This window comes from Octopus bimaculoides, chromosome 3 (genome assembly GCF_001194135.2).
Source record: "Octopus bimaculoides isolate UCB-OBI-ISO-001 chromosome 3, ASM119413v2, whole genome shotgun sequence".
NCBI classification, from domain to species: domain Eukaryota; kingdom Metazoa; phylum Mollusca; class Cephalopoda; order Octopoda; family Octopodidae; genus Octopus; species Octopus bimaculoides.
In genome coordinates, this window is record NC_068983.1 from 55,032,886 (window position 1) to 55,046,329 (window position 13,444).

Sequence of the window (13,444 nt, forward strand, 5' to 3'; positions counted from 1 at the left end):
TATATATATATATTGCACCAGAAAAAATTGAATTCAAAACATGAACATATATATATATATTTTTTATTAATATTTAGTATAAACGACATAGTGACTCAAGTGCTAAGAGTTTCGTGCATTAGCACTATTGTGTGTGTGTGTGTGTGTGCGTGCGTGCGTGTGTATTCATTTTTTTTTTCATTTTGCTTAATCAGTTTCTTGTTACTCTGAGTTTCACCTGTAGGAACACAGGATCTTCAGGTAAGTTGTGACTGGAAAATTGATTGAGTTTGCACATTTGTATATAGTTTTCTAATCACAGCATGTGATGATGAAGGGAAAGTATAAAAATAGGGAGGGGGTATGGAGGAAAATGTACTTTCTTCTCATTATCACATCTTATCATTAGAAAACTGTACATGAATGTGCAAACCCAATCAATTTTCCATTCATCACTTGCCTGAAGATCCTGTGTACTTAAAGGTGCCAAGCAGGGTAGAAAGGAACCTCTACCATGGTATTGAGTATTTTTATTCTAACACTTAATACTAAATAGATATGAATACACTATACCTAAGGAAAAAAACTGGATGGTCATGGCTGGGTTAAGGTTTGAACAAAGATCTTAGAGCCAGTCTGGGGCTGAACAGTAACTTGTCACTTTTAATTCTTTTAGACCTGGGCCACTGTGTCTAAATTTACCCTCCACCTGGACTAAAAATCAGGAGAATAACAGTAATAAGCCTGTCTCTTTGCTACCATATTTGCTCACCTGAATCTCTACTTTCCTCATCAGTTTCGCCAGTTTGGTTGTCCGAATCACTCTCGTTGTCAGTGTAAGGGTAAACTCTTCATCCGAAGATTAAATATCAATGATTTCCTCAGCTGCAATGAATCTAGGCATTGGTCATTTATAAGACAAAGTGCTGGGTTCATCACACATTTATTTCATTGCAAAATTAATTTTTTTTCCTAGGAGTGGCTTTGTGGTAAGTAGCTTGCTTACCAACCACATGGTTCTGGGTTCAGTCCCACTGCGTGGCACCTTGGGCAAGTGTCTTCTACTATAGCCTCGGGCCGACCAAAGCCTTGTGAGTGGATTTGGTAGACGGAAACTGAAAGAAGCCCGTCGTATATATATATATATATATATATATATATATATGTGTGTTTGTGTGTCTATGTTTGTCCCCCCAACATCGCTTGACAACCGTTGGTGGTGTGTTTATGTCCCCGAAACTTAGCGGTTCAGCAAAAGGGACCTATAGAATAAGTACTAGGCTTCCAAAGAATAAGTCCTGGGGTCGACTAAAGGTGGTGCTCCAGCATGGCCGCAGTCAAATGACTGAAACAAGTAAAAGAGTAATTTAAAACAAGTAAACCACAGCTATGGGGGATACCATTAACAATGAGTCATAAACACTCTTGACTATGAAACAGCAATGTGGTCACTTGTCTAATTTTAGCATTTTATCTTCTTTTTCTATATGTGCTGTTCATTACCATTTCAGTGGGAATTTATCAGAGGTGACATTTAAGCTCTTCTCACTACAGTGGAAACACAGCATGACAGGGTTAAAGCACTGCCCTTGTATGCTGCAGTGACCGAATTGTCCTCTCTTTGTGGAAGCACCTGTTTGAATCACATTAGACAGGGTCACTTACAAAGTGTCTTCATTACAAACACAATACAGTCTTGTGTGAGTTTTAAGTTACGAAATGTTTCCCCCATTACACTTGTTTAAACTCTAAATGGTAAACTTGATATTATACAGAAACAATGCTTGCATGTTCTACTTGCCAACAAGAATTCATTAATCATCATTAACTTACAGAAACAACATCTGTGTATATTAATAGGAGAAAAACAAAGACATGAAAGAAGTCTAATTATTTTGATACTTCACTTTGAGTTATGAGCCATACACAATTATGCAGGACAGTCTGACCAACCAGATGCATTTTGCTTCATGTTTCAGAAAAACTTCAAGAAACACAATTCTGTGGCAACTGTTTATACAAATGTTTAACCCTTTAACATTTAAACCGGCCATATCCAGCTGAAATATTCGACCTGTTATGTTCAAGCTGGTCAGATCTAGCTTCTCACACCTGCCCAACAATGTTAATTAAAAAATATACAGCCGCATAATCGAAATCTCAAGGCTAGAAGATAATGCCAGATTAATTCAAAACGATCATGGCGGCAACGACCGAAACCTTTGGTATTATGTCGTGCTTGAGAAGAAGCTGAGCAAAATCACAATCATGGCAGATACTGGTGTCACACAAATGGCACCCGTGCCATTGGTACATAAAAGTACTTAGCACATTCTCAGAGTGGTTGACGTTCAGAAAGGCACCCAGCTTAAGAAAGCCATGCCAAATCAGACTGGCGTTTGATGCAGCCTTTCAGCTTACCAGCCCTGGTCAAACCATCCAACCCATGCCAGCATGGTATAAAAGGTGGGCTGCAGCAAATATTCTGCTCAATACCACAGATTTGCTTGTCGGTTGTTTGACCATAATCAGTTAAGCATGTCCCTTAGTGGCTGACGATATGTGCATCTCTGATCACTAGCAGAAATAGTGGGGGAGCGTTATAGCCATATGTTAAGAGGAATTCTTTGGGGTTTGAATAATTCACCTCTGGAAACATGGGTGTTTCATTCAACATCCTTAAACCATCCTTATTTAGGGACTTATTGAGCAGGATGGGCTACTCAATCAGAAAATTCTAACTAGGTCCCACCTGCGAGGTCATACACTGTTTATCTTGATATGGGGTCCTCATGTCGCACATATGGTTGTGATGTATGTGCCTGATGTACCCTTATCAGACAGTTAGTCATGGGCTTTGTATATGTGTACCCTAGTGTCACTTTGATGGCATTCATTGCTCTCTCACTCAATGATAATAAAGCTAATGTGAAGATCAAATAAATAGTGTGTGTGTTTATTGGCAAAATGACCATCCCCAAATGTAACAATATGGTTTATATAATTTTTAGTTTATTTCCTGTCCCTCATATTATAATTTGCACATCAGTACATCCTAACTCTCCCATGAAATTGGGAAAATGGTAACAGTATAGAACCTCATTGGGTGGATTGAACCTGTGGTTCTATGATACTAATAAAAACTGAGAATTGAATTAAAAGTATGAGAGTCAAGGATGTCTGTGGAATATTCAGCCACTTACCTATCAATTTAACTAGTAGGTGGGTCATTTGATTAAATAACTGAAATTCTAGGTGTGGCTGTGGTAAGTTTGCTTCCCAACCACATGGTTCCAGGTTCAGTCCCACTACATGGCATCTTGGGCAAGTGTCTTCTACTCTCGCTGTGAGCTGACCAAAGCCTTGTGAGTGGATTCAGTAGATGGAAACTGAAAGAAGCCCTTCATTTATATATATATATATATTTATCTATGTACGTGTGTCATTGTGTCTGTTTGTCCCTCATCACCACTTGGCAACCAATGTTGGTGTGTTTACCTCCCTGTAACTTTACAGTTTGGCAAAAGAGTTCGATAGAATATGTACCAGGTTTAAATGATAATAATAATAATAATAATAATAATAATAATAATAATAATAATAATAAAAGACAAGTACTAGGGCTGATTCATTCAGCTAAAAGTTATTCAAAGCAGTGCCCCAGCTTGGCCACACTTTCATCACCTACACAAGTAAAAGATAACAGATAAAAAAATGGACAGAACAGGTTTTCATTTTGGTTTGCATGAAGTTTATTCACTCAGCCGTGACGTTGTCTTTAGAGTCAGTTATTTTTTGCCGGTATTGTTATTTCACCATTGTCATCTTCCCCTTCGTCATCATCACCACTGTCATCATCACTATGGCTAACAGGTGGCTTCATCATCATCATCATCACCACCACCACCACCATCACCTCTATGATCATCATCATCATCTCTACCATCATCACCACCACCACCTCTACCATCGTCATCATCATCACTACCTCCACCATCACCTCTACCATCATCATCATCATCACCACCAACATCTCTACCATGATCATCACCATCATCTCAACCATCATCATCATCATAACCATCAGCATCATCACCATCATCATCATCATCACCACCATCATCATCACCACCACCTCTACCATCATCATCATCTCTACCACCATCATCATCATCACCACCACCACCTCTACCAACAGTGCAGCACTATCATCATCACCACCACCATAGTCGTCATCATCATCATGATCATCATCAAGTCTATCGTTGCACCCTCACAGCCATTAGTGCTGTCTGCCTGTCACATCTTGTTAATAACACCCCAGCAATGAATCATATATCTGTGTAATTAATACCGATATGATTATAGTCATTGATACCTAACCGAACTGAAACAATAAGGAATACATGGTATGACGATGATGAAGATGATGATGATGATGATAGTGATCAGCAAGGCGGTGTTATGACATTAGGTTCTGTTGTTGTTTAAGCTCCCAGCCAGAAATATGATTGAATGCATTCCAGCCATGACATCCTATCCTTTTATCTCCTAGACTCAGCTCATCCACAAACTCTTAAATGTTCTTTTGTAAAGCAATAAAACATGTGATATAGGGTACAGATAAAGTTGCATCTAATGACGTAACGTAATAGGCATATAAAATAAGTGCTCGGGCTGGTTTACTACTTAAAACTCCAACTTGAACTGCAACTAATACCAAAAAGTGGTGTTGTAGCTGTCTAGCAATGGATGGCTATGAGATGGTTATCAGTGAGTGGGTATATGTATCGTAGAAAGAAAGAACGAGCAGACAAACAGTTGGTATCAGTTTAAAGCATGGAATTTATAATTTAACCCTTTAGTGTTTAAACTGACCATATCCAGCCCAGATATTCTACATGTTTTATATTTGAACTAGCCATATCTAGCCCCTCACCTAACCTGTATTGACATTTTGAAAATAAACAATCACATCATTGAAATCTCAAAGCTGTAAATTAATGCATGATTAACCCTTTTGTTACTGTATTTATTTTGAGATGTTCTGTGTTTCTTTCAATTACTTTAAATATAACAAAGAATTTAGTAAAATAACTTAGTTATCATTAAGCTAGTGTTAGGAACATAAATTGTGACTAAGGTTTAGTGGAAGATTTTAATTCAGAACTTATAAAAACAAGACATTTGTACTACACAGACAGAGGTGGTTTCAGGCGAGTTGGTATCGAAAGGGTTAAGGCCCACCTTATTCTCTCTTTCTCCAACTTTGACCCTTTTGTTGCCATATTTTTGTTGAGATGTTCTGTATTTCTTCCAGTTAATTTTAAATATAACAAAGAATTTAGTAAAATAACATAGTTATCATTAAACTAGTGTTAGGAATATAAATTGTGACTAAGGTTTGATGGAAGATTTAAATTCAAAACTTATGAAAACCAGACATTTGTACTACAGAGCCAGAGCTGGTTTCAGCCGGATTGGTATCAAAAGGGTTAATTCAAAACAATTTGAGTGAAAAAGTATTACATTTGACAGAGTAATCTGAATGCTAAAGGGTTAAACACAATTGTAACATAATTGTAAGGTTGTTACAATTAAGTTGTTGGAGCTGAATGTATTATACAAAGAAGGGAGTAAGAAGGTGTGCAGATAATCTCTTACAGCTGTTTCTAGAACACCTGTATATATGGTACATTTCTCAGCAAAGATAAGCTTTCTATATAATAGGCACAGGAGTGGCTGTGTGTTAAGTAGTTTGCTTACCAACCAGATGGTTCTGGGTTCAGTCCCACTGCATGGCACCTTGGACAAGTGTCTTTTACTATAGTCTCGGGTCAACCAAAGCCTTGTGAGTGGATTTGGTAGACAGAAACTGAAAGAAGCCTGTCGTATATATGTATATATATGTATGTATGTACATGTGTGTGTGTATATGTTGGTGTTTCTGTTTTTATCCCCCTCAACATCACTTGAAAACCGATGCTGGTGTGTTTACATCCCTGTAAGTTAGCAGTTCGGCAAAAGAGACCGATAGAATAAGTACTAGGCTTACAAAGAATAAGCCCTGGGCTTAATTTGCTCAACTAAAGGTGGTGCTCCAGCATGGCTGCAGTCAAATGACTGAAGCAAATAAAAGAAATAAAGAATAGTCCATCTCCAGAGAGGAAGAATTGAGGAAGATCCTTAATAGAAGATATTGGTAATTACCAATTCCATCGTCAAAGAGGGTTACTAGTTCCAAGATCTTCCAAGTATAAGTGGGTAAGTGGTGGAGCATTTGATAAGATTGTTTGGAGAGCAGACAATAAGGGGAATGAGGAGGCGCACTGCAACAATAAAAATTAAGCAGGGCTGAAGGTGCATGACCAATGGGTCATCTGTGTCTAAAATGATTTTAAATCTACAATTTTATCTTTTTGTTTTTTATCTTTTATTATTTTCTCCAGAGCCATGACGCCTTTGGCCCAGCTCTATTCTACCTCTACATTAGAACATCATCATTTTGACCAGTGTATTATGATTCTAAACACAAAGGTAAATGGTTCTTCCTTTCTTTCATTAATTCTTATTGATTTCTGTTTTTTCCAGTAAATTTTTAGTTGTGGCTGTTGTAGTGATGTGGGCGAGGGTGTCTGGAAATTTGTGTGTCTGTGTGTGTATTACTACGTCCTTGTTTTGACATTGTGTATTAGTTGTAAGCGAGTGTCACTGTTATACAAGCAGTGTCCTTTATTTCTAATCTTCTTTGACAACATGTTTGGACATGGGGACTGTTACCTTGCTTGGAAACAGGTGAGGGTTGGTGACAGGAAGAGCATTTGGCAGTAAAAAAGAAAAAAGAAAAATCTGTCTCCATAAGTACCATTCAGCTCATGCAAATGTGGAAGAGTGCATGTTAACACAATTAAGATTATGATGGTAAACTCTCTGCAGTTGATGACTTCATCATCAAAATACTTACATTTTCAAGATGGAATGAAAATATTACATTACATCTTCAAGTGAAGAACATTTCAATTGCTATTGACAGATCTACAAGATATCCACTACTTGAAGATGTGTAATAAAATGATGACTTGTATGTGTCTGTAAAAGGGTGTGAGTGGAGAGAGACAGAGGGAGGGAGAGAGAGAGAGAGAGAAAGAGAGAGAAAGAGAGGTGGTCTTGGCATTTTGTAGGTACTCAATGAGTAACATTTACAAAGTAGGTCAGGTGGGGAATATTCTCATCAAACAAAGTCTAGACACAGTTTCAGTTCATGATTGCAGCTCTTTAAACTAAATTTACACCACTTACTGGCATGAACAACACTGAATCTTATTTCTGCAGTGAAATAAGTAAGGCCGAGCCACTAATGGACAGTTGTACTCAGGGAAGATGGTGTGGTTCCCTTTCTTTCCATCCGTCTTTCATTCTTACCTGACTGTGTGGTTGAGAAACTTGCTTTTCAATCATGTGGTTTTGAGTTCAGTCCCAATGTGTGGCACTTTGGCAAGTGTCTTCTACTATTGCCTTGGGACTGACCAAATCCTTGTAAATGGATCTGGAAGAGACTGTTGCTTGTACGTGTGTGTGCATGTGTGTGTGTGTATCTTTCTCTTGGCATCATGTAATGTTTGTAAACAAGTATCATCGTCGTAAAAGTAGTGTTGTTCATTTCTAGTTTTCCTTGAAAGGCCTATCTGGCTGTGGGGAAATATTTCCTTGCTTGGAAACAGGTAAGGTTTGGCAACAGGAGGGGCACCTGGCTGGAGAAAATCTGCCTCAATGAATTTGGTCTCTTCCATGTGGTTATGGAAAAGTGAATGTTTGATGATGATGCTAGCAATGGCAGCTGGTGGTGGTGGTGGTGGTGGCAGCAGCAGCAGCAGTGTAGGCTCAATATTTTGTATTTTCTGCTAATATGTCCTAATTTCCAGCAGGATATTGAAGAGATTAAACTGGGGATTTTTTTTCCAATTCCATCATTTTCTAGAATAGAGTGACTTCTTAATTGTTTCATGTCAACACACGAGAGAACTTGACATGTAGTACTGCAAACTAACAACATACTTAACTAGACAATATACAAAATACGTAGCGACAAATTATATGGTTAAGTATTTTCTTAGCTCACAGTGCATCTTGATGTGGACGGATAGAGGAGGGAGAGGAGTAGCAAGATGTGGGTGGTAGAGGCAGAGGTTGTGATTAAAGATGGACAGAGCTAATGTTTTAGTGGGGTTTTTTTTCCCTCTCATTTTACAAGTGGCAGGGTTTGGGAATAGGAATAAGTATGGCATAGTTCAGTGGTTCTCAACCATTTTTTTTACCTCTGGATCCCTTTAATTTCTATTTCACTCAGTTGGACCCTCGTAACCATTTGATGTTTACAGAAAATCCTGTTATATTTCTCATCATCATCATCAAACATCCGTTTTCCGTCCTGTCATGGGTTGGACAGTTTGACTGAGAACTGGTAAGCTGGAGAGCTGCACCTGGTTCCAGTCTTATTCGGCATGGTTTTCCATAGTTGGATGCCCTTCCTAATGCCAACCACTCCAAGAGTGTAATGGATGCTTTTTATGTTACACTGGCATGGGTACCAGTTATGCAACACTGGCATCGACCATAACTACAGTCTCACTTGGCTTGACAGGTATATCGCCAAAAGTCTCAGTCATTTTGATACCACCTTGGGTGTGTGTGTATATACATATATACGACGGGTTTCTTTCAGTTTCCATCTACCAAATCCACTCACAAGGCTTTGGTCGGCCCGAAGCTATAGTAGAAGACACTTGCCCAAGGTGCCACGCAGTGGGACTGAACCCGGAACCATGTGGTTGGTAAGCAAGCTACTTACCACACAGCCACTCCTACGCCTATATATAACTATGTATGAAAAAAACCCACTATATGTAAAATATGTGTGTGTGCATGTGAGAGTGTTCTGATGATGACTAGAAACATGTGTCCATGGCTGTCCTCTTATTTTCAGACAGTAAACATGTTCTTTTGCCTAATGGCATATCAGTTTTGGAGAGAATCTCGAATCTAGAGATTATCTACCATTCTGAGGTGCAGCTGTTCATAATTGGCATTTAGTAATTATGACAAATTCTCTGGAGGCAGAGTTAATTTTAATAAATGAAGAATTTTTGTTGTATGCTGTTTGACATACCATTATTTGTCTATGTTGTTCAAATATACGCCACTGGCCACTCTGGATTATTTTTGTTAGCTCACTTTTGATTGTGCATGTGTTTGTGTATGCAAATATACATATCTACATATATTTGTGTGTCTTTATGCCAATATACATATCTGCATGGGATGAGGTGGTGAAGCATGACCTTCGAACGTCAGGCCTCACAGAGGCAATGACAAAAGACCGTGACCTCTGGAGATATGCTGTAACTGAGAAGACCCAGCAAATAAAGTGAGTTCACAGCTGTAACCTACACCAGCATCGCATAACCAGCCCACTCAAAAGTTCCTTGGATTGTAGAGCGACATGCTGTGCTTGAAGAGACCTATTGAGTCAAGTACATCAAAATCAATATCAAATCAAATTACAATCAAATGGAAATTGTAGTTGTGACCCTCGTACCGGTGGCATGTAAAAAGCACCATCTGATCGTGGTTGATGCCAGCTCCTCTGGCCCCTGTGCTGGTGGCACGTATAAAGCACCCACTACACTAGTGGTTCACATTAGGAAGGGCATCCAGCCATAGAAACACTGCCAAATCAGATTGGGGCCTGGCGCAGCCTCCTGGATTCACAGACCCTATTCGAACCGTCCAACCCATGCCAGCATGGAAAACGGATGTTAAACGATGATGATGATAATGATGATGTGTGCACATGTGCACTAGTGTGTCTGTGATAGTTTTCTTCTGCAAACTTAAGTGGATTTGTATCAAAGAATGATGGTGATATCCTTCTAAGTTTTTCCTGTGAACAAACCATCCAGGTGCTTCTTCCTTTTAAGATTGTGTGAATTAAGTGATCCCTTACTTGTAAAACAGATAAGGGTTGGCGCCAGGGGTTGGCTACCTGGCTAAAAAACAGTGTCACAAATTATTATATTCAAACAACCCATGCTAGCTTAGAGAAAAGTGTTACAAAACAAATGAATAAATGTGTGTGTGTAAACATAAATACATACATATATATATGTATGTTTCTGTGTGTATTTGTGTACATATATGTATACGATTCACCCATACACACACATATATATATCTTAAATATTTTTAGAGATAAAATACATGCCAGCAATTTTTTTCTTTTTTTTTTTTTTTTTTTTTTGCTAATTTCATTATGCGTGTGTGTGTGTGTGTGTGTGTGTGTATATATATATATCTGTGTGTGTGTGTCTATATATATATCTGTGCGTGTGTGTGCATCTGTATACATATGTATATATATATATATATATGTATATGTATGTGTGTGTATATATATATATATATATATATATATATTGTTTTTTATTTTTTTAGAAAGTAGGATTATTCAAAATGTTTCCTTCCCAGCTCTTCGTCAATTGATAATTAGATCAGATAAAAATATAGAGTAAGCCGCAGCTGCAGGTTGATGTTGGATCTGAGTTAATCTCCTGTTTATTCCTTAATTCAATGCTTACATCTGTTGTGATAGTAATTGCTCCAGCATTGATTTCACAACCAATGAACAATACGCTGCATCAGAGAAAGAGAGAGAGGAGGAGACAAATGAAATGATGAATTTTCAAAAAAATATCTAGACTATTCAGGTGTATTTTTTAAAGTTTTTTCTTTTTGTTTTTGAAAGGAAAACATTTTGCTAATCTCCCATCATCTTCATCATCACCATCACCACTATCATCATCATAACCAACACCCACGTCTACTTTTCCATGCTTGCATGGCTCAGATGGAATTTATTGAGGTAGATTTTTCTATTGCTGGGTACCCCTCCTGTCACCAACCTTCACCTCTTTCCAGACAAGGTAATATTTCCTTTGTGAAGGTGCATGGCTCAGTGGTTAAAGCATCGGACTCACAATCATGAGGTAGTGAGTTCAATTCCCAGACTGGGCTGTGTGTTGTGTTCTTGAGCAAGACCCTTTATTTTCATGTTGCTCCAGTTCAGTCATCTGTAGAAATGAGTTGTGTGTGTGTGTGTGTGTGTGTGTGTGTGTGTGTTCGTTTGTCACCTACTACTTCGCCATCAGTGTTGGTTTGTTTATGTCTCCATATTGTAGCAGTTCGGCAACAAAGACCGATAGAATAAATATAGAACTTACAGAAATGTAAATACTGGGGTTAATTTGTTCAAATAAAACTCACTTCAAGGCAGTGCCCCAAGATGGCCATTGTCCATTGAATGAAACAAGTAAAAAATAATAGATAAAAGATGCAAAAACAATTATCAGAAATACTGAGGCTCTGATCTGAACACTGTACGACAGGAAATTAACAAAAGCAACAACAACATTCCATCATACCCTTGTTGTAGAATGTGGAAAGTATTCCAAATCAGTGGTTCTCAACTGGGGCTCATATGACCTTTAGGGGTCCATATATGATATATGGTTAAAATTCATGTGAAATATTTTGTTTATACTTCTGCAGTTCCTTATAATATTTAATTATAAAAGTATAATAGAATTTTTTAAGCACCAAATGGCTATGAGGTTCAACCTGTGTAAACTAGGAATCAAAGGGTTTCATAGATAAAGGGGTCCATAGAGAAAAATGGGTTAATAATCAGTTGTCTGAATGATGCTTTTATGAAGTTCATAAGTCATTCGATGCTTGATCCCAGAGCCATACAACCCCCTACCCATTACCCTGCAAAAATCAAGTTCCTGGTGTATGGGTCTTCAGTACAGCAAGGTGCCAGACATCTTGGTCCTTTGTCATCTTGCCTGATAAATTCAGCATCCTGAGGTCGTTCTTCACTACTTCATCCTATGTCTTTGTGGGTCTCCACTTCCACATGTTCCATCTGGAAGTGGAGACCCAAGAAGACATGGGATGAAGTACTGTTTACCCCACCACACACACAGAGTTGTGGCTGTGTGGGTTAGAAGTTTGCTTCCCAACCATGTGGTCTTGGGGTTCAATCCTACTGAGCAACACTCTAAGCAAGTGTCTTCTACTGTAACCCAGGCTGACCAAAGCCTTGTGTGTATTTGCATAACATATACACTCACACACAAACTCAGTGGCCTTTGTACAGTTCCTACCGACATAATTCACTCTTGAGTTATTGTTTGACCCAGGTCTATAGTGTATAACACTCATTAATGTTGATATATATATGAATACACACACACACATTCACATATATTTGTATGTTTGTTTGTAATAATTTCATACCGAGAATATTATATTTTGATTGATACCAAATTAATTTGCATTCAAACTTAATGGACTTAATTATTTTCCCCTGTAGCATTAACACATTAATATTCTCTATACAATTAATATGATACGAAGCTGTCACATGAAACTCATTTTATATCATACCTCCATCGTCCCTCCCCTTGTTGCTTCTAATTAATGGGTGTATTTGTATAGACACCCACACAAAAAGGCAACCGGTAACCACTAGCATATTAAATAATGATTTAATGTGGACATTAGATAGTTTAATGTGGGCATCTATATATAATTTGTGACTATTTACATTTGCACATGTGTGCATTTAAATTTTACTATAAGCATCAAATTTATCTGATGGAGACAAGCCAGTATCTAGCATCTGCATGGTTGTCAATCCAATTAGATTTTCAGGTTCATTAGTGGACTCATTAGTTGACTTTTGTTCAGTTTTTGCTATTCCACTTCTCTTCAAAATTTCGGATAATTTTGTTAATATTGAATGTCAGCAGAATGTCACCATTTTACCCAGGCAGTTTCATGTGAAGATGCATAACACAAGCATCCACACTGACTTGAACTGAAGACAGTTGCATTTACTATCACCGTTTAGCATCTGTTTTCCATGTTGGCATGGGTTGAATGGTTTGACAGGAGCTGGCCAGCCAGAGAGCTGCACCAGTAGGGCAACAAAAGAGCACTAATTGAGAAAATGAGGATTAGAAATTGTCCAGCATGATAACAATTCTTATTTCTTTATTACCCACAAAGAGCTAAATACAGAGGGGACAAAACAAGGACAGACAAAGGGATTAAGTTGATTACATCGACCCCAGTGCGTAACTGGTACTTAATTTATTGACCCTAAAAGGATGAAAGGCAAAGTCGACCTTGGCAGAATTTGAACTCAGAACGTAATGGCAGACGAAATACCACTAAGCATTTCACCCAGTGTGCTAACGTTTCTGCCAGCTCACCACCTTAGTAGTAGTAGTAGTAGTCGTCGTAGTAGAAGAATAGTAGTGGTAGTAGTAGTAGTAGAAGAATAGTAGTGGTAGTAGTAGTAGTAGAAGAATAGTAGTGGTAGTAGTAGTAGTAGTAGTAGTAG

At 38.1% G+C, this 13,444-nt stretch overlaps 1 protein-coding gene across 4 annotated transcripts in view; it reads left to right on the forward strand.

Annotated features, from left to right (window-relative positions):
- Positions 1-13,444, forward strand: part of LOC106879863 (dual 3',5'-cyclic-AMP and -GMP phosphodiesterase 11) — a 237,486-nt gene that overhangs the window by 204,789 nt on the left and 19,253 nt on the right. For all 4 annotated transcript variants that reach the window (XM_052966180.1, XM_014929579.2, XM_014929581.2 and 1 more), the window contains one exon: positions 6,429-6,516. In XM_052966180.1, coding sequence (XP_052822140.1) covers positions 6,429-6,516 — 88 coding nt within the window. The remainder of the gene's footprint in view (positions 1-6,428; positions 6,517-13,444) is intronic.